General features: G+C 37.3%; 2 protein-coding genes across 2 annotated transcripts; one reads left to right on the top strand and one right to left on the bottom strand.

Annotated features, from left to right (window-relative positions):
- Positions 1-142: 142 nt before the first annotated feature.
- LOC135688613 (uncharacterized) lies at positions 143-9,952 on the top strand. The gene is made up of 7 exons (XM_065205555.2): positions 143-471; positions 3,205-3,375; positions 3,994-4,083; positions 5,060-5,313; positions 5,865-6,126; positions 6,784-7,545; positions 8,579-9,952. The coding sequence occupies exons 1-7, from the start codon at positions 264-266 to the stop codon at positions 9,157-9,159; spliced, it is 2,328 nt and encodes a 775-aa protein (XP_065061627.2). The 5' UTR covers positions 143-263; the 3' UTR covers positions 9,160-9,952.
- LOC135688707 (galactose mutarotase) lies at positions 7,049-19,884 on the bottom strand. The gene is made up of 8 exons (XM_065205644.2): positions 19,423-19,884; positions 18,350-18,396; positions 17,671-17,828; positions 16,517-16,741; positions 15,957-16,038; positions 13,660-13,801; positions 11,440-11,614; positions 7,049-10,680 (listed from the first exon to the last, which is right to left on the bottom strand). Exons 1-8 carry the CDS (start codon positions 19,542-19,544, stop codon positions 10,603-10,605), a joined length of 1,029 nt encoding a protein of 342 aa, XP_065061716.2. The 5' UTR covers positions 19,545-19,884; the 3' UTR covers positions 7,049-10,602.
- Positions 19,885-20,415: the final 531 nt, after the last annotated feature.

Below are 20,415 nucleotides of genomic sequence, written 5' to 3'. Positions count from 1 at the left end.
CTTGAAAATCGCCAAAAACACGCAAAATACTTAAGAGATGACAAATATGAAATTTTTTCAGGTTCCTCGATACGGTACTTTCCCGTGGCTTTTCGTTTCTCTGTACCCCTGTGACCTCTCCGACCCTCATAAACCAACGTAGGCGGTCACCCTGTGGTTCCGCAGATAAAGTCACCATCGTTATTCTGTGTTTATTCCTTCCAAGAGTCGCCCGAATAGGGAACGCACAAATATAAAGAGCGAAACTTAGAAGAAGAATAAAGATGGCTATTGGCGTTGCTCCAGTCAATAGAGGATTCTCTGGTAGCATGCCTACAACACTCAACACAGCTGGTCAAACACCGAGCGGAAAAAGAAAAGGCGTTGATACTGCAAAATCAAAGAAAAGTTTTATCATTGCAGGGGCGATTGCAGTTGGTATTGTCATTGTTATTACCATTGCAGTTGTAGCGTGGCACTTCACCAAACCAGGTACCGTATGATAATTGTTAACGTTTATTTTTTATCGCGAAATCAGTTGCGTCGCACCTTGGATAATCGTGTGGGAGTGACTATAGCATGTGTCACCACAAACCATAAGAAAACAACAATTCTCTGTATTTGTGTTTGTTTTTTTCTACCTAGCTTCCGAAGGTAGTTTTTAGGACACCAAGAAGCAAAGCTTATGCCAGGCGCACACGAGAGATTTTGGCTGAGCTAAACGGCACGCGGTGACATTTAGCTCAGCTTTTACGTTTAACCTGAGAACCGATGAACTGTGCAGTTAAGCAACGAATTCATCTCGTGAGAAATGGACTGCAAAATGTAGCAAAAAACTTGATTTGTTTGACAAACTAGGCAAGGTAAGCTAGACGAGCAATTGGAATGTCGAGGGCTTGGGTCATTTGGAAAATGCAGCACCCCACTTTTGTGCATAGTTGGGGTGTAGTTCTTTGAAAAGAACCAGGAAACGGTAATCTCAAAAAGCAATGGCAAACGGTAATAATGGAAAACAACTGTCACTTTAGTTGAGCTTTCCTAAGCAAATTAAGCTGGCTTTATGTTATCAAGTATGTACCTACGAAGGCTGCCAAAAACCTTCCCCCGGACGTGTATTGATTGTCCCAATATTTTAATAAGGAACCACGATTTAAGAATAAGAAGTGTCTCATGTTTCCATATAAACCAGCAAGGGCTTGTTATAATCAACGAAACGAAACGAAACAAAATTTTGCGAAATTCTGCGAAATACTGCAAAATACTGCATAATATTCGAAAATCCCAGTGTGTTCACGTTTTGGGGGTTTTCGTACAGAAAAATGTGTGTGCAGCCCCATGTTTATGTGTGCATTAGACAAGCCTCTGAAAAAATCTTATGTGCACATGCCACACTCTGCAGACTGGCCTGAACCCGCCAACTTTGAAATGCTTCTGGCTTCCATGTCTGGTCGGTCTTGGTTGGCTATATGTGTTGACTGGCAAATTTCAATACATCGGACGGGCACCCACGCACTCTTGGTTGCCGAAAAAGATCAGGTTATACACACTATTTCGCAATTCTCATTGCACAGCAATGTCAGGTCAGGGTTCAAAAACGTGACAATGGCAAACTTTGGAGGATGATTTACAAATCCAGAGGCGGACTGGCACTTTTCTTCTAAGGTGGCTATAGAGTTGACAAGTGATGACGTCTAATTTTTAGAATTTTTGAAATTTTTTCCCATTACCTGAAAGAGCATCATGAAATACCTCTAAATCTGCAAAATCAGGTATCACGAATTGACTGAGATATGACCAGATGAGCACATGCTCTGGCCCCATCAAACCTCTGTAATTTGGTCTCAGTTCATAACTTTATAAACTGAGCCAAAATAACGGTAATCCTTTAGGAAACTTCAAATCTTCTATTGGCCGTAGCTCACCCGATTTTTGGAAAATTTAACTGATTTCGCATTTATAGGGATGTTTTATGGTGTTCTTTCATGCTATGTGGTCAAAATTTGAGAATTCTAAAAGAAATTGTTTTGTGACGTCACACTTGAGAACTCTATTTTGTTCTGAAAGGGCCCGTAGGGCTTGACCAGGGGTTAAATACGTGTAGTCACTCAGAAAACCAAATTCTACGTATCATAAAAGTGGATTTGAGTTTTGCAAAATTCAATTCATTCGTTGACAAAAAATCATTGCAGAGTTTTACTCTCTAAAGCTGGAATAGATTTCAAGGAATTCGACAGTTCAATCTATTTGCTCCAGTGCAACCAATTTTTTACAGTTTATCAAATTTGTGTAATGATGACTAGTATAAAATCTAGCATAGTAAAGTATTTAAATTAGCTGCTACAAAAATACATCAGCTTTTCAACATTTTTCTCTACCTAAAAAATTCTCCTGAAAAGTCAAATATCATGTTATTTCTAGTCTGTGCTCCAGACCCCTAACTTTCAAGTTAGGGGGGTCTGGAACACAGGCTAGTTATTTCGTATCATCCGTTATTGATCATGTAAACGATTTAATCAATATTCTCCATCAAGATCAACTGAACCACCTAAAGTCTAATAATATCAACCATTGGAGTGCCCAGCACCATTCCCCGTAGCTACAGCCACTCAGTGGCCACAGCCGAGTTTTCTTGCGATTTCCTGTCCTTCAAGGAACTCGTTGGATTTCAGAGACTTCCTGATTTCCACTTCCGCATTCATTGAAGGCAATCGACCGATGTCCGATAACCTCGTTATGATCATTTGTTGCAAGAAACCTTCCTGGGCGGTCACACACTATAAGCGCTCCGGGGCTGTCAGACACTTTCCGGGGCGGTCACACACTATAAAAAAATTGAGTCTTCTCCGTTGATCATACACCAGAACTTTTCCCCGTTGCCCACTCCCCCCCCTCTTTGCGGCCCTGGTTACTTGCTGCCTCTCAAATTCCTAATAAATCACGGAGCTGGGAGACAGTTTTTGATAGAACATTTACTCATAAGGATATTTTATAAAAACAAGAGCCTCCAAATTTGTTATTTTTAATTGATTCAAATTGGTCAAGTTGACGCTGAATTTTTCAAACTTTGTTTGCAAATGGTGCCTGAACACTCCCTTAAGCACAATATTTAGCAACTGCACTGCTTACACCCTTATGATTTCAGAAAAAGTTAAGAATAATCCAGCCTCATAACCAAGTATTGTAAAGATCTCGAGCGGTAAAACGCTTCATTTAAATTCCTTCTAGTTGATGGAGGCTTCTCTAGCTGGTCTTCGGTGGGACCTTGTTCCAAGACCTGTGGTGGTGGAACAAGACAACGGACGCGCAAATGTGACAATCCTGAACCAAAAAGAGGTGGAAAAAAATGCGTTGGGGCTGCGACAGACGTTCAGTTTTGTGCAAATATGATCTGCCCAGGTACATCAAAAAAATCAGTGTTTAGTTGATTATTCTTCGTAATACCTAAAGAGGGTCTCCATACTGTGGTAGTTTTATTTCTACTGCTCTGTTGGGAAGGCAAAAAACCGAAAGTTTTCAAATTTCTCAACCGTTTCCTCTCTAGGTAATCAAAAAGCATGAACAATGACAAAAAAATGGGAATTAAATTTCCAGTCTTCTGCTCTCTCCCACAATGATATCATGGTTTTTTGAATTGAACTATACAAAGATGTCTTGCCTAGGCAAAGGAGGAAGACCCAGAAAAGAGATTCTCTTTTATGTCGTCATACAGAACTTCTAAATTTGTCAAGTTTTTGTCATTGGTAAAGTAATCATCGTCAGAAAGGTTACAACATCTTTTCTTCAAAGGAGAGGCCTGTTTATCAAAAACATTTTACCTATCTCTATGCTTGTTTCACTTCCTCACTGCAGTTACAGTGAATTTTTTTTGACCTTACCTTTTTTGGCCTGGAGTGTTTTGATGGAATTTATTTGCACTGCAAAGAAAATCTAGCTTCATTTGTGTTTCAAGGGCTCTTTTTCTGTAATTCTTCGTTTATATTTATCATATTGAACGATTTCATAAATTTCTTTTAGGTTCTGCTGGTATTGCCCAAACTCAGCAACTTGTTCAAGACATCATTCTCAATTATCAAATCAAGCAATCAAACCAAACACAAGTGTCAGGTTAGCTCTCTCTCTCGCCTCCTCTTCTCATCGAGGCTCACTGTGCTAGCACAGAAATGCCATTCTGTAGATAACTGAGGTTGCATATGGGCGTTGGCGGTATTTATATGTGGTGTTGCAAATATCCTTTGCTTTTCTTTCTAGCAGCGGATAGAGACAGCCAATCAGGAGCTGTCTCCAATTAGAATGAATTAACCTGTGCTAGCACAGTGACCTCGATGCTACGAGGAGCCTCGAAGAACTTAAATCGGAGTTCGCCGAGGATTACTGTAGTATTGAATTCTGATTTTTAGTAACAGTTTCAGACATTCGCAATATTCCCACTGGCAAATACCAGATTTTCTCGTGCCTCTTGGATTATTCTATTAATGCATTTGTCATAAAGCGCCTTGCTCTGGCATTTATCAAATTTGTAATCTCATAGTCAGGTGGGATATAATTTACAGTTACACGGTTTTTTCCTGCCCAATTGCCCTGTTCCGTTAAATTTGGTTGTTAACTCTTCTTTCCCTTGTTTTTGCTGTGTCGGAATAAAATACTTTACTAGGAACTCCCTCTACACGAAACGAAAAAGTATTGTTAATGTTTGCCCAAAATACGTGCAAATGTCGATTCCTACTATGTTGTTTAGTCATCTAAAAACCTTTACGAATTCGGAAAGGCTATATGCATTGTATCTTTTAGGAATCTGATTTCTGTAATATTCAAAGTTATATGTTAAAATTATAGGTGTGGTACAAACTAGAGATGCTTTGCGAATGTTAGATGCTTAGCAGCATCTCCACCCCCCCCCCCCCCCCTCACCCCCCGCTGTCTCTGGATTCCTAATATTTGCAAGTTGCTCACATTTTTTATGCGGTAATTGTCAAATTAGTATAGCTTTGAGGCTAGACTAGTCTTATCAACTTTAATTTTTTGGTGTCACGTATTGATTTAATTGACAAGAATACAGAGGTGTTTTTATTCATCTTAACAGGTCGTTTCCAGAAGGCCATATTTGCAATGCAAAGAGAGGTTGCAAATGAGCAGGCATTTGATTACATCGACGAGGGAACTAAACGCACTAAGCGAGACACGGCTGGCCTCACCTCATTTGATGTCTATTCTAAGAGGCGCACGCTAGAAGAAAGGTTTGACGACATGAAGAAAATAATTAAGATCGCTGCTAATCGAACAAGCAAGGACTTTGCAAGATCAGTCTTTGCAAAGAGTTTATACGTATTTATCAAGGTAGGTTGTGCACCATATCATCATACGCCTGTAAAGGTGTATGACTAACTAAGCAAAAAACAACACATAGCATAACTTAGTTTACCACAAAACTCACGACATGACATGATATAATATGACATTACAAGACGTCTCCTGATCTGACCTGGCCTGAACTGACCTTATCTTACCTGACCCTAATTTATCTTACCTGACTTTGCCTTGCCTTGCCTTATGCCTTGTGCCCTTGCCTTTGCTTTGTGCCTTGTGCCTTGCCTTGCCTGTGAAGTTTAAATAAGTGCTACAAAACTGACTTCACAAACCACAGCAAACAGGACATAAGAAGTGACATGATCTAACACAACATTTCAGTAAAGTTTATGATGATGGGATGACACAAAACAAACATAAAAGTATACCATACATGAAAATTAATAACATAAAACACAGTCTACATCGCGCTAACATGCAAGTCTTTTGTGTGTGTTAAAATCCTAGATCTCTTTTGCTGCAACAAAAATCTAATGATGCTCTTTGCTGAAATGTCTCTAATGGCTCCGTTCGTACCATAGAAAAAGATCAGCGAAGGTACCCCTATTTCAAACATGAGCAAAGCAGCAGATGGTTATCTCGAATGGATCAAAAAGGACATTGGAAAAGAAAATTTTGATGAGCTAATGCTGGCAACAGGTGGCGCTACATTGATGTTTGCAATTGACACAACTGGAAGCATGAGTGAAGAAATCAATGCCGCAAAAGAAATAGCAATTTCTATCGTGAACAGGAAAAGGCAGTTTCCAGTGGATTACATTCTGTCACCCTTTAATGATCCAAGTACATTTTCTATTTCTTTTCTTAAAATTTCCAGCATAGCTCGTTAAAATTTGCTAATATAAATGCGTTTCTTTCTTTGATTATATTTATATTCATAAAGCTCCTCTTTTTTCTTATTTTAACCGTGCCTTAATTATGTAATCACGAATGAAGTTGGGAAACACTTTACCAAGGTACAAATATGCAAAAGGAATAATTGCAAGACGATAGCACACGGAGTATGTAAGAACGCAGCACACTTGTATCAGCTATTTCTGACAGAGAATGCACTTGCACGAGGAATCAGTGTCACAACTTAAGTCATGGGTAGTGAGAGTGGCATGTCATTGGGAGAGTGTAGTAACATATTGCTCATTTCATAACTCCATGCAGCATAAAACCAAGTTACACGAGGCATCAGCTACAAAGATTGCGTCAATGTCATACTAAACGAAAAGTCACTGCCTGCTTTGATCAATGATATAAGCGCGTGCACCAAACATGTTTTCTAACAGATATTTAGGAAAGATCATTTTTTGAGATTTTAATCGTTGTTCAAAATAATATCAAGCAATGATTCCAAAGTCATTGTCCAAATTTTTTGTCTCAAATTATGATTTTTTGCCGCTTGATACATACGATTTCACTGAATTCGGAATATATATTTCTTTTCGCTAGGCACGGGGCCTGTAACGTATATGAGCGAGCAAGAAAGAGACGACTTTGTATTGGCAATAAGACGCCTCTACGCCCGAGGAGGAGGTGACTGCCCGGAGCTGGCCTTCACAGGTATCCTTAATGCTTTGAAGCAAGAACCCCAACTTGGATCTCCGATGTTTGTTTTTACGGATGCCAGCGCAAAAGACAGCACAGCGGCAAATATAAACGAGGTCAAAAAATACGCGGAATATTTCTCAGTGACCATAAACTTTTTCATGAAGAACAGCTGTGGATCTGGAATACCAGTTGGTTTTGACGAGGTTGCCTCGCACACATCAGGTCAAATATTCCCGCTAAAAACAGACAGTGAAATACAGCGATTCAAGGACTATGTGGAGGACTCTTTGAAGGACAGCGTTGTCATCCACGAAGGAAAAGACGGTTCAGATGTGTTCATTACTCTAGATGGAGAAATAACTACATTGCTGATATCTCTTGAAGTGAAGCAGGCAGGCCAAGCTAAGTTTGTGAAGCTGGTGGATCCAGTTGGCAGACCTCTACCTCCTATTCTTACTACCACGTACACATGCATCTTCAAGCAAGAAAATCCGTTTCCAGGAACATGGCATCTCAAGTATCCTGCTGGGGTTGACATCAAGTCCTACGTTGCAAAGTCAGCTGGAAACAACACTGTCGATTTCAAGCCATATTTTCTTCACAGTGAAAGTGAGATAGCAGATGATAGCCGGCCTGTTTTATCCGTTCCGCATCCAGTGAGAGGTAACTTTTAAGTTTCTACCAAGAAGTACCTATATTGTATTATTCATTTCTTAGCACACCCCTCTCAGTTCTGCATTTTTTCGGGGACCCAGTCAGTTTTGCATTTCAATGTGGCCTCTCTCTAGAAAATCTTTGGAGGGTAATGAAAGAATCGTCCAAGTTCCTCCCAGTTTCCATAATGTTTCATTGCTAGCGTTGCGATTCCTAACTAAAAGTGTCTAGATATTTTGTTGCTGAGACCTAGCCCACCATAAACATAAAAAATTGCGCGAATAATAATTTTAAGGATATGTTTATGTTGAAATACCGTGACGCAGGACATGATCTGCTTGAAAAGTCGTAGTTATATCATGGGAGATTATCAATCAATTAATTGGTCTAAACTGATATCGAAAATTTATCAATTATCATTAGCAAATAATTTGCCTTTGCTAATTGTATTTACAGTAATTGTAATCAAACTCACATTGAGAACAAGTAATTGAAAGTCTATGTTGTCATTATTAAGCTGTCATATTTTACCAGTATTTGTTTCTGGTGTGCCATGAACTATTCTTGATGTAAAAATGCGCCATGGCCCAGAACGATTGTAAAATATGCTCTAAATTTTCCAAAGAGGATAACACGAAATTTGGTATGGAAACTGCATATTTTTTTAAGTACCGTAGGAAGGGTAGAATTATTTTGGAGCGCAATTGTATGAAAACAAGCCCCGCCCCCTCAAGAAAGAACAATAGTAGCTACCAATCTGGAAAATGAAAGGCAAATGGTTTGATGACGTTAGGTCTTCTCAGTCAAAATCCGTTGATAAACAGTGGTTTCAGACATTCATTTAGGATTTTGTTGTAGATTTATGATGTAACTTATAGATTCAGTATTCTTGTAGACTTCGATTTAGTACGTAATATTTGATTTGTTTCTCTGAAACTGGAATTACTGCAGACTGCTAGTTGGCAAAATTTTTTTAGATAAATTTTGCTATTGGTGACTGTAACTGAGCATTTGTAATTACTGCTTTTGATTATCATTATAGGTAAGAATACTACAACTATGCTCCAAGTAGCTGGGGCAAAGTTGCTGGATTACGAAAGTTTGCTCATAGACATATTAAGTGAAGGTGGAAGGGTGCTACAAGAAGATGTTAACATCTTGAAATCTGGTGGCGGCGAAGGAATTCTTAAAAGCGTTATCAAAACACCCAATGGGAAGTTCAAAATAAAATTGAAAGGAAAATTGTCTAATGGCCAAAACTTCACAAGGATGTCGCAACTTTCTTTCCTTGCATCAAATATTGTCATGGTTACAATAAGAGCTGGAAACGATTACACGGCCACAGTCAGAAACAGAACAGCCCCAATCAAGGTCTACTTCTTCAGCAATGGAGATAAAACAAAGTACAGTCTCACCGTATCGACAAATTTTGGCTTTGTCAGTGCAAGTACGTCAAACTTTGAGCTGGCCAAAGGGGCCAACACTACCATAAGCCTTACACATACCCTGCCGTTTAATGCACCTTCTCTTGTTGGCAAGCTGGTGAAAATCACAGTCAAAACATCCTCTTATCGAGTCATGGACACCAAAGAACATCAGATACAAATGATGTACGTTCCCTGATTTCAATTGAACCATGGAGTAGTTAAATTTGATGCACGAAAGACAAATCACTGGTCATGTTCTTACATAATTATAAGTGGCTAATCTGACAATATATGCATAAATAAATAAATCAAGCACCTTAGTGTAAAACTTAGATTAACACAAGCAGTCTTTTAACTAAGGCAAATTTTCAAAGATTGTTGAAAATTGAATAGACAAAATTTATTTTGATGATTAGGAATATAGGAAACACCTAGTATAGTAAAAGTTGCAAGAAGCTATGTACGAAATATTATCATGAATAGAACTGAAGTTGCATAGAAATTGGAGGGAGATCGAAGTGGGCTGGGTGTGTAAATGAGGCCCAAGCAAATGAAATAAAGAAAAATTTTCGTAACTTCAACTGAATCGGCAATTGTGAAGATGTCACGGCAAAAAAGAGATCCATTAGCAACCAGTTTTGTAAAAAACATATAACGGCTCTATAAACAAAACACTGTATTGGGCTATCTCGCATACAATTGGTAGTTACTGTGCAAAGTTGTCTCACGATTACCTTCGAAAAAGAAGACAGGTCCCTCCAAGGAGAAATCGTCCTTTGAGAAAGTTATAAAATAAAAATATTTTGTGTTTATATGCTCCAATTATGCAATAAAAATATCTGAAACTCAGCTAATTACTCCATTTTAATTAATCACGTTTCTAATTACAATTAGCGTTAGAACAATTTTTGTATTGCACTAAATGGTAAATACTTGCATTAAGTCTAAATGCAACTGTGTAGTAACTACGTTTGGAGTTTTCTTTTTAATTTTACATCTTTTTTTTCACGGGCTAACTTTTTACAGAGAATGCTCAATGCAAAACTATGGTCACGTTTTACACTTTGAAAAATACAAAAGTTCTTATAAAGAGGCACACAGCGCAGTATAAAGATATGAAAATTATAAAAAATATGAAAAATCAACAAGTAAAAAGCCAAATTTCCCATCTTAAACAGATATCTTTCCCGCAGATGATACAAGCAGTGATCTACATGTAAGGAGGGGGTGAGGTTTATAGGGACCAGTTACATAGTTTAGTAATCACGTGACATGTCAATCATTCAACGACACAAAGAAATGCTCTGCCATTACGACTCATCAAAAAAAGATACTAAAGTTGCTGACACTCTCAGTTGATGAAGCATTAACCATCTATGATTCCGAAAGCTACACTGATAACATTCAAGTGCGCAGGGGACTGTTCATTGGCTTCAGTTCGGTATTGCTAACCAACTAATCGAATAAAACGAGGAGAATTCAGAATAATTTGATCAATAACCCTCTTCGTGCTGATGTTAGTATTTGCGTAAAAGCACTGTGTTAAGAAAACTGAAGTTAAATTGAAAAATGACAATAGTTAATACTTTATTCTTGAAAAACAGATTTCGATAATGGAAGCTATCTAAACTGCAGAAAATCATTTCTTGGAGAACCTATAAGTGGTAAGCTGTTCGTAGAGGTCGCCAGGACGCAAAATCGGAGTAGGTGGAAAGTGCTGAAACGAAAACAACAAATTTGAAATAAAAATGATCACAAACATTGCATATGATTTTACTATGCATCTAGCCTAAAGTGAATGATATATGCTAGTATAATTTATATTCCTCCCAACCCAATATATTTTGTTTACCAAAAAACCAAGTTCCGCATATCTCACTGCAGCCACACGCCCCCTTTCCCAGCAGAACTAAATTGTCTTGTCCTTGCCCCTTGATCATTTTCAACTGACAATTGGTCTCCGTGTCCTTTATTAAAAAACAACTTTGAAATAAAAAGGAAGAAGAAATTGACGTTGGAAAATAATGAAAGGCCCACAATTATCCGACAAGGCAACATCTTGGGCTTTTGGTACAATAAAATTTTGTCGATTATCCGACAAATACCTGAATTTTCCGACAAGAACGCGACTGCCCCTCCCCCCGTAATTTCCGCAATTGTCTTACAGCCTCGATTATGTCACAATGTTTGACGACTCCGTTGAATGGCGTAATGGAAACAGTACTAAGTGCATGCAGGCTTAGGAATGTAGATATGTTTAATGGCCAAAACAATACATCTTTAACATCCTCTTTATGATAATACCACATGCTCAAGAATAGGGTTTGCCTAAAGAAAACAAACTGACAACTTCAATTACGCCCACTGTCACCAAATATTTAGCAATAACATAAATATATATTTGCTATCGAGGAAAATAGGCCAGTGTTGGTTAAAATTCAACATTTAACGTGACCCTACAACCAACAAAACCTACCAAATTGACTGCATTTGGAAAATTTTGATTTTCAATTGCCAATCCACTTCTCCCTTTATAAGGACTGCCGTGTTTACCAATCAGCGATCCACAGGTAAAATCTGGTGTGTAAATGTGGGTGCCCGGCTGACTTGAGAACACTTCTAAGAAACGACCAGACCCAGGATGGTACAAACTGTTAACAATACAAAAATGTGCTCAGAAGTTCAAAAGAAGCAAAACAAGCGTGAACAAAAAGTACCGATAAATGTTTAGACAGATAGACAACATAGAGCAAAAATATAAGGCAACAGTGATCTGTGTACTGAATTCTAAAAAAGTCAGTTACGCTGAAAAGGATTAAGCTGTATCATCAGTTATAAAAGTTAAGCCACTTGTGATAGCTGTTCTTGCAAGAAACTAGGTGCACATATAACTGCAAAGAACTAATACTTTATGCAAGAACATAATCATTTGATAAAATTCACCCGCATATATGACAATATGATAAGAATTCCTCAGAACAATCGATAGCGTGTTTGGAGATATAAACATTAAGAAAATTAAAAACCACTACCATAATCTGCATTAATGATTAAACATCATTTGATAATTAAAGAAAACTTAAGGTTGTAAACAGCGAAAAATCAAGCGTAAACAGGGCCTACGTTAAACATAAAACCTGATCATCAAGGTTTTAACGTAGGCCCTGTTTACGCTTGCTGTTTCGCTCGGCTTGAATATGCATCAACAATACAATATCTGCCAAAGTTACTTGCAACGCCAAGCAGTTGTCATTTTACTTCTTTTTTTTTCATTTCTTCCCCAAATATCACGAAAGTCAAACGAAAAAATCTACTTTCTAATCACCTAAGTCGTTTTATAGAAAACCAACACTGTTTCGAGGGGAGAGAGGGGAGGATTGACTGAATTCGCTCATGAAAACCGACATGAGTGTTCAAAGACTTGTGACAGGCCAAGCAAACCACAACAAAATAGCATCTTTCAATTTTACAAGATACCCCTGCTGTTAGGCATCACTAGCCATCATAAAAGTACACCATTTAATGTCATTTTTCTTTAATCCTACAACTCTTATATGCAGCTTTAAAATCTCTTGAAAAAGTAGGTTCTTTGCGGGGATTTATTTTAAGCTGTGAGTTCCGCTAAAGATTACTTGCAACAAAGATGTAGAGGTTTGACAGGTTACACTGCCCATTGTGATACTCGTTTTTAAATAAGAAAAAATAAAGATGGGCTTTTTTTCCTTTTACACATAGATGAAAGCAAAAGTATTTTCGATACTATAGTCTGTCAAAAAGGATGATTTATAAGTCTATTAAACAAAATTAATCTTGTTAGTTCCTTCCAGGGTACAAAAAGATTATATTTGGTTAGAAAACCCCTCAACCTTCTTTCGGATGAAATTATGTCATATTTGCCTTCCTAACAAATTTCAATTAATCTTTTGAATAAAAGATTTCGTGTCAAAGGCGCTTTGTCAGGAAAAAAGTAAACGGCAAATTCCCCTGACTTTATATGCTCTTGTCAAGTGCATAACTCTGTGAATAACTTTAATCAAACAAAAGCATTTTGATTAAGAAGTCTGACTACAATTGGATATCTTGTTGTCCCATAAAGGCGGTTCAAGTCACAATTCACCAAAAGACTGATTGCTTTACAGCACGGTATGTGATAAACACTCTCTTGCCATCTTTCTCCTAACTTCTCTGCCACTTTCTAGACAATGTTTCGGTAAAAAGAACTCGAACATCAAAAGTTTACTTTTTTCAAAACTTTCAATGTATTTCTTAACAAAAAGACTAAAAATGAGAGTAAAGAGATGGGGAAAAAGGAATTCCAATCCTTACAACATTTCTGGATGAATAGGCAAATCTTTCTTAGATAAAGTAACCTTTCTTTATTAATTTTGCAGGGCTTAAAGCACGTTTACGAGCATCCATGCTGAAACCATCCAAAGAATGGAAAGAAATAAATAAAATTATTTTAATTGTAGCTAATGCCTCTTAAATTCGCAATAAATGGACCATATGCAATATTTGTAATCCTGTTCATTAACTACATCTAAAATAAAACATTTTATGACATATATAGTGCTGATAAGTGCTAGTTCCAGAAAACTGACAATTCCATATCAGCCCTCGTGCTATACTGCAATAAGGTTTTTATAGATTAGCTGACATCCTTAATACTTAAAAAAGATACAATTTTCGTATTTACCTTGCAGCAAAAGCGCCGTTTCGGCTTTTACAAAAAGTATGATCGTAATTTCCGCCAGGGACTTTGCTGAGAGCATCACCAATCAATTTAGGCTGCTGAAAGTCAAACGTACCCCCGTCTTCACTGACACTGCATCTCTCACCTGTCATGGGAAAATATTCCTGGAAAATTAATTAATCCTCAATACAATCTAGGGATTTTAATAGAATTGGAGAGAGAACCATTAGAGAAACGAACAACAGTTTTAGTATCTGAAAAGTTTTCCTTCTCACATAAAGACCCTAATCGGCTTCCACACCTATCTTCTATGTAGCTATGGTACCCACCGATCTCAAAAAAGACTGGATCGAGCTTCCCCAGCCCAGCGTTGATTCCACATTGCAGCTTCCATCTTGAGACCTCGCCGTGTTGTATGAGACTATTGTGCAATCATATTAGTTTCAGAACAACTCGCTTTTTCATAGCAAAATTCAAAGTAACCGTTGAAACAAAAACTTGCAGCATTTGTAAGTGACGTTAAACATTTTTGCCATGTTATTAAGCTTATGTAACGGATAATCCACTGTTGGCTCATTTTCCTAGGCCTGTTTTCTCTTAGAATATTTAAGAGTTTAATGATTAATGCACAATTTAAAGGGCAGCAATGTGTGTGCACCATTTTAACAAATGGCAGCCAAAGCTTTAGGCACGAGAGGTCTCAAGGTGGAGAGACTCGATCGCTTCCTCGTGCTGATGTAGGAGAACAATAGGTTGTTCGATCCAGTCTTTTTTGAGATCAGTGATGGTACCCAAGGTACTACTTTGATTGCAAGTCCTTACTGCGAGGACGGCTCAGTTGTTAGAGGCACTGTCGACAGACCCGTGGTTCGAGTCCCTGGCACGACCAAACTTTCACCCAGAGCACAGAATAGAAATTCTGTGCTCAAAGTGATGAGAATCGCCAGCCCTCTGTAATACCAGTCATAGGAATCACGAGGTGTGGTCACATCGAGAGGAAGGACCAGGAGACTTTTTGATGCTAGGTAGAACAAATACAAAAAAGGCTTTACCTTGCGTCAAAGTAGGCATGTAATAATTCATTTGGATCAAGCTTTTCTACACGAATTTGATACCGATATAGATAGAAAAGCGCAGGCTTCCGAGTCTATGAACACTCAAATATTGTTTCTATTCCTTCATGTAGTCTATCTAGGAACTCAGTGGAGTAAAAGCTCCGGCCTCGAAAAATCCCATGGCATGCCTAAGTGTAGAAGCTTTTAAGTCAATATCAAGTCCCTGTTGATTGTAAAGTTACTGGCAAAATACAAAACTTCCCCAAAGTATAAAATTACCAGGGTTTTATGTTGTCGTCAATTCTGGCTCAACATCTGGCATGTAGGTATTTTAAGAGCATTCAAATCGTGGTTATAAATAGGGCCTAGAGTGGTGGAAAAAAGTTTAACCTTTCTGGAAACTTTGCTTTTCAAACAATTGGTACGCATCTGTAGCCTACACATATAAGTTCATTTAAAGTTTTCACGGTTTCTCAAGTCTCTACTTTCAGTTCATTGAACAATTTTCGAAAAGGAAACATCTGTTTGTTTACGTATCGTTAGTTTCTTACCCAGCAGCGTTATCTCGTTCCCCCATTTACCCTGAATCAAATTATCAAGGTAAAATTAAATCATTTGACTACCTTCTTGCTTACTCGTACTACAAATTCCTGCAACAAACCAAAGTTTGTGATTGCATTGCTGACGTCTTTCGTGATAATTTATAGCTCCTTCAGAATATTCTTTGCATTCCTTCAGAATATTATTTCTAATTATATAAAACATCGCCAGATCACAACAAGTGGTCTGTGACATGACGAGATATATACTTCAGGATGTCTTGGATTTACCTTTCAATCGACCTTTTTGTATTTCAGTACTATTTCAGCACATTTTAGTTGTCATGTTCTAATCCTAGCATCTCTTTGCATCTCATGCGATTTGCAATTAAAGGAGACAGAAACCTGATTCTTGATATTGCCCTTTCTTTCCTTTCACACTCGTTTCAACCCCCCACCCCCTCTTTTTAGCCAGTATTTTTGTATTGCAGCTCCATTTAGGCCCTGCTTTTTTCCAAACTACGTTCTGTATTTTATGTATTTCCTCTCTTCAATCTTTTTGTCTTTCTCCTCTATCTCTTTTCAATTTCTGTTCATTTGCCCTTTCCCTTCTCTAGGTTACGAACTTTCCAAAAATCGTCATTGATTTATAACAGTTCAAGGAAAGATAATGTTTTGCACGAGAAACATATAACGAAACACATACCTGTGGGTACAAGATTTTTGTCGACAGGTAGGTAAGAATTTGCATTGATCTCCAGCAAGTGATCAGTCATTTCATTGCATTTCTGAAATTTATGTAACCAATATATAACTTCTTGGAATATCAAAGAATCGCATATTTCGATATACGAGTTAAGTTTACATTGAGGGATCTATAATTGATTCAAATCTAAAACAAGCCACGGTAGTCAGAATGACAATCTTAAACGTGGCAAAGTTGAAAACCTTTCTTATTATGTTCGATATTCATTCATAACAGATTGTAGTGATGCAGGCTAAGCAGATTGCGGAAGACGTGTCCCATCACCCCCTTCTCGACAACCCTGGATCAAACCAAACGTTAGCTTAGAAGTCAAGTTTAGTCTGCAAGCTGATTTATATTGTAAACAGTTAGTCACATTCATTTTAATGTCTGTGTGCTTCCTTGGTCAATACTAAAACTTTTCACAAAAACATAGATGTAATCGTAGCAAAACTTTGTAATGAAACTGAAGCCTGAAAATACATTGACTAAAATGTATGGGCAAGACATTATCATCATACCGTCTGTACCCCTGCAAGATTGAAGTATGGATGACTTGCGAGGTTAACGATAGTTGCTTTATCTTTCACAGTGGCCTTGAATGCAATCTTAAGTTCATCTTCATCTGTTAAAAGGTAGTGCACAGATGCATCTAGCTCTCCAGGATATCCTTGATCACCATCTAAACTTTTCAAATAAAAGCTGATAGAATTGCCGTCTTCCATTTCCGACGAATCCCAAAATACCTTAAAATGAGTCAAAGATATTATCATACGGGCAATAACTCTTCGATTTAAAGTTAGTCAACAAGTTGTAGCTTAAAATGCTAATTAAAGCCAACTATCTATAAAATACAATTCACATTGAAGTTGGGATAAAATATCTTACAGAATCTGAAGTTGCAAGGCTGGTTTATGAGTTATAACAAGTCTCTTTAATCCTCCAAATGGAGTCTCAAGTTTCGAATTCCTTCGATAGTGTCCCCCACAATTTGAACTGTATAGATTCCAAGGCAAATTGTTTTCACATTTGACAGTTTTTTTGTAGTTCGTTGTTGCAGTTGAGTATCATCGGGTTATTTTGAAGCCAAACGTTTTTCAATCAAAATGGGTTATTGAAAAAGTGAATAACAAGTGAATGGGTTAAATCACATGATAATGTCATAGACGGGAGAGGGCAGAGAGCTGTCTTATTTTGCAGGTTTATCAAACATCCAAGTCTCGCAACATAAAAAAGTTTGATTCTTTGACTTTGTACTACCTAGTTTTAGCCCCCCATTCATGTTGAAATTGCATATTCTTTTCTCTCACTTGCCACAATCACGTTTAAGAGACTTTTTTGTTGAAACGGTATCCTCAAACTAGACTTCAAGGCATTGAAAAAATAATCCCGCCGCTCCAATATACCCACCTCTCGAATAATCCCGCCTTTTTTGTTAGGTTGAAATGCTAATCCCGCAGCGGGAATATTAGAGTAAATAAGGTAAATAGGGATCTTCTAAAACAACAGTAGCATAATTAAGAATCTTCTAGATTAATTGAAGTCTAAGCAACAAAAAGAAGAGGAATAAATCATACATTGATTAAAAAGTGATTGTTTGATTTAAAATCTGGGTGAATAGTTTTTAAATAGTAGTATATAGGGAATACCGCAACGCGACGAGAATGTAAGTTACCTTATCAAATCCTTTGAAACCACCATGGTGGTGATTAATGCCATTTTCATTGCAAGGTAACTCAAAATCTTGGCCATCGATTGAAAATTTTCCAAAGGCAATACGATTAGCCACCCTTCCAATAGTGCCACCAAAATATGGAGGGTTTTTTATGTAATCTGTAAAAATTAAAAAATTTCATTATATCTAAACAAGCTTAAAGGGAATGTGTCATGAACATGATTGGCTAATGCAATATGTACAATAATATTTTTTGTTTAGTACAAAGCATGGAATAGGGGTGAATTTTTACAGCAGTACAACTTCAAGAAGAAGAAATGAAAAGTCATGAAACAATGGAATTACAATCTAAACAATTTTGTTTTATAAGCCAACTGTTAATGCGACATATGCCCTTTAAGAAAGAGATGTGGCTGAAAGCGTAAAAATCACCTTGGCAAAATAATGAATCTTTTACTATTTTGCTTCTCCTTATTCTACTTGCATTATGCCCATTGAATTATGCCATTGTTCACTAGGATGCTCTTTAGTTTGATGCCCTAGCATTGTGAGGAGCAGATAACAGAATAAAGATCCTCTTCCAGAAAAAGTTTAGAACAAATTTATTAGATTCTTAACTCTGGTGAAAGCATCTATGTATGGCAAAGATTCTCTTGAGAAATTTCATTAAAAAACCTACCAATAATATCTTTGAATCCCAATAAAATATCATCAAATATACCATATCTAAGACAAAGAGAAAATATTTCTTAGTTTTAGCATTGACAGGGACCCTATTCAAAATAAGAATAGATTGAAGGTTCAATGTTTGTTTAACATGAAAAATGGAGGTGGTTTGCAAAACAATTTTTTCAGTATTTACTTTTTCGCCCAACTCTTCAGCCCCACCCCCACCCCCACGCCCCTCTCAACAATTATGCTTGTGATACATACAGACCTAAAGACGCATGTCTATATTAAACTTTTAATTTTTCTTAGAGCGTTTCTGACAAAAGTCATTAAAAAATATGCATAAATATACAACCTTCAGTTATTCATAAAGCGTCCAAACACTGTTACTTGCAGATCTAATGCCTTCCCTTGAAGGTCACAGCCAATAGTTTGCCGCTGCTCACAGCTCAGACTGTAAGTATAGAGCTTTGTCTTTGCATGGAATATGTTTCCCAGGCATTAACTAATTTTTACCCTTTATTCCACATTGTGCATTACTAAAAAGCTGCCATAAATGGTGCCTATGATATTTGTTTATTTTGCCATGTTCCCTGTTCCTTGCAGAGAAACACTTTCTGGCTTTCAGCTATCTGTAGCCAAATCACACATGGAGACTTAAGTTTGGCAAAGATCACTTTCCAATCTTTGGTGGAGGATACAATGGTTGCTTGAAAGGCCTCTAATTTTTAAAAATTGCTATTTGCCAGTTGCCACTAAGGCCCTTTGAAATATTGTCCCTACAATGTTAACTGGTGCCAGGTGGGGTTCTGGCTATTATGTTTGTTTTTACTGTTGATTATTTATTTTGATTTGATATTTACATAGCTAACAATACACAATATGTACCAAGTCAACTAATCAAAATTAAAGCTCTTAAAAACGCCATTAAAAAATTTAGAGACAAAATTATCGGGGTGGCAAACAGCTAGTATGCTTTTGATCCAGGGTGGCATTGCCACCCCCATGCCACCCCTTGGCTCCAGACCTGAGGAAAGGACAAGGTTCAATTCATTTTCTACGATGATCGGTAAATTTTATTACCTGTCAGGAACTACAATAGAACGTAACGTTGCCCCATAATTCAATAAACCGACAGAGATGCCATTTTTGTTGCGAAGAGTATACTCTTGCAGCTTCGTTTGTTGTGTTTCATTGTCAGCCATCTTCGTTCGTACGTACGGTTGGCTTGTTGTCGTTGTTGTTGCTGTTTTTGACAACACGGGGGCTACTACTAGCTACAGAATCACGCCTTCGAGAAGGGTCGTCAAATTTGACCAAAAATTAAAGAAAATTGAATTTTCATGTTGAAATAAGACTGTGCTGATAATTTAATGTTATTTTGACAGACAGGCCACAAATTACGTCATTTTCAAATTTAAATTGTTCCTTTACATTTCACTGCATCAGTACTGTTCTATCATTTATATGGAAAAAACACCAACAAAGGAATTGCTATGTTCTGAATTAACTGAAAACATGACTGAATTAAGGACCATATCCACAATACAAAAATGGGGAGAGAGGGTACAGGAGAAGAGAACAGCCTGGAAAGAGTGCTCTAGACAAGCACAATAAGCCCTACCAGAAGCAATTAAAAATATAACCAATCAGGGCCGAGGGACCAACACTTTCATGCAGAAGCCCAAACTACAGAACTCCTTCTTCTATATTATTCCCATGGCATCAAAGACTTAAAAGGGCCTCTCCATCAAATACTTAACTTAACACAATATAAAGACTTAAAACAAGTATTAAAGCATGATATTTGATACCTAAATGAGAATAATACAATTCAATTAAAAATAAGAACCCTTAGTGAAATCAAATTCTAATCTTTAGAAATATTTAATTCTTCAAAACATGGTAACCATCTAAAAATGGTAACCAAACTGTGCCCAAACCATCTAAACAACATAAAGTTTTCGGTATAGACAAACTTCAACATAAAAGTTTCAAATCTGAGGTCCATTTTTGACAAAGGTCTGTAAATAGCAGGAGGGAGAATTGATGATGTCAACTCAGAACTGAGAATGG

The sequence above is a fragment of the Rhopilema esculentum genome, chromosome 10 (genome assembly GCF_057945365.1).
Source record: "Rhopilema esculentum isolate cy_ngs chromosome 10, ASM5794536v1, whole genome shotgun sequence".
Lineage (NCBI taxonomy): Eukaryota > Metazoa > Cnidaria > Scyphozoa > Rhizostomeae > Rhizostomatidae > Rhopilema > Rhopilema esculentum.
The sequence above is the reverse complement of the archived record's forward strand: the minus strand, read 5'-3'. Positions and strand labels throughout refer to the sequence as shown.

Coding starts and splice junctions, on each gene's coding strand:
- LOC135688613 (XM_065205555.2), top strand. CDS start 264: ATGGCTATTGGCGTTGCTCCAGTCAATAGAGGATTCTCTGGTAGCATG. Junction 472..3,204: donor GTGGCACTTCACCAAACCAG/GTACCGTATGAT, acceptor AATTCCTTCTAG/TTGATGGAGGCTTCTCTAGC. Junction 5,314..5,864: donor GTTTATACGTATTTATCAAG/GTAGGTTGTGCA, acceptor TTCGTACCATAG/AAAAAGATCAGCGAAGGTAC.
- LOC135688707 (XM_065205644.2), bottom strand. CDS start 19,544: ATGGCTGACAATGAAACACAACAAACGAAGCTGCAAGAGTATACTCTT. Junction 13,802..15,956: donor CAAAAATCTTGTACCCACAG/GTATGTGTTTCG, acceptor TTCCCATGACAG/GTGAGAGATGCAGTGTCAGT. Junction 11,615..13,659: donor AACGGCGCTTTTGCTGCAAG/GTAAATACGAAA, acceptor TATTGTTAACAG/TTTGTACCATCCTGGGTCTG.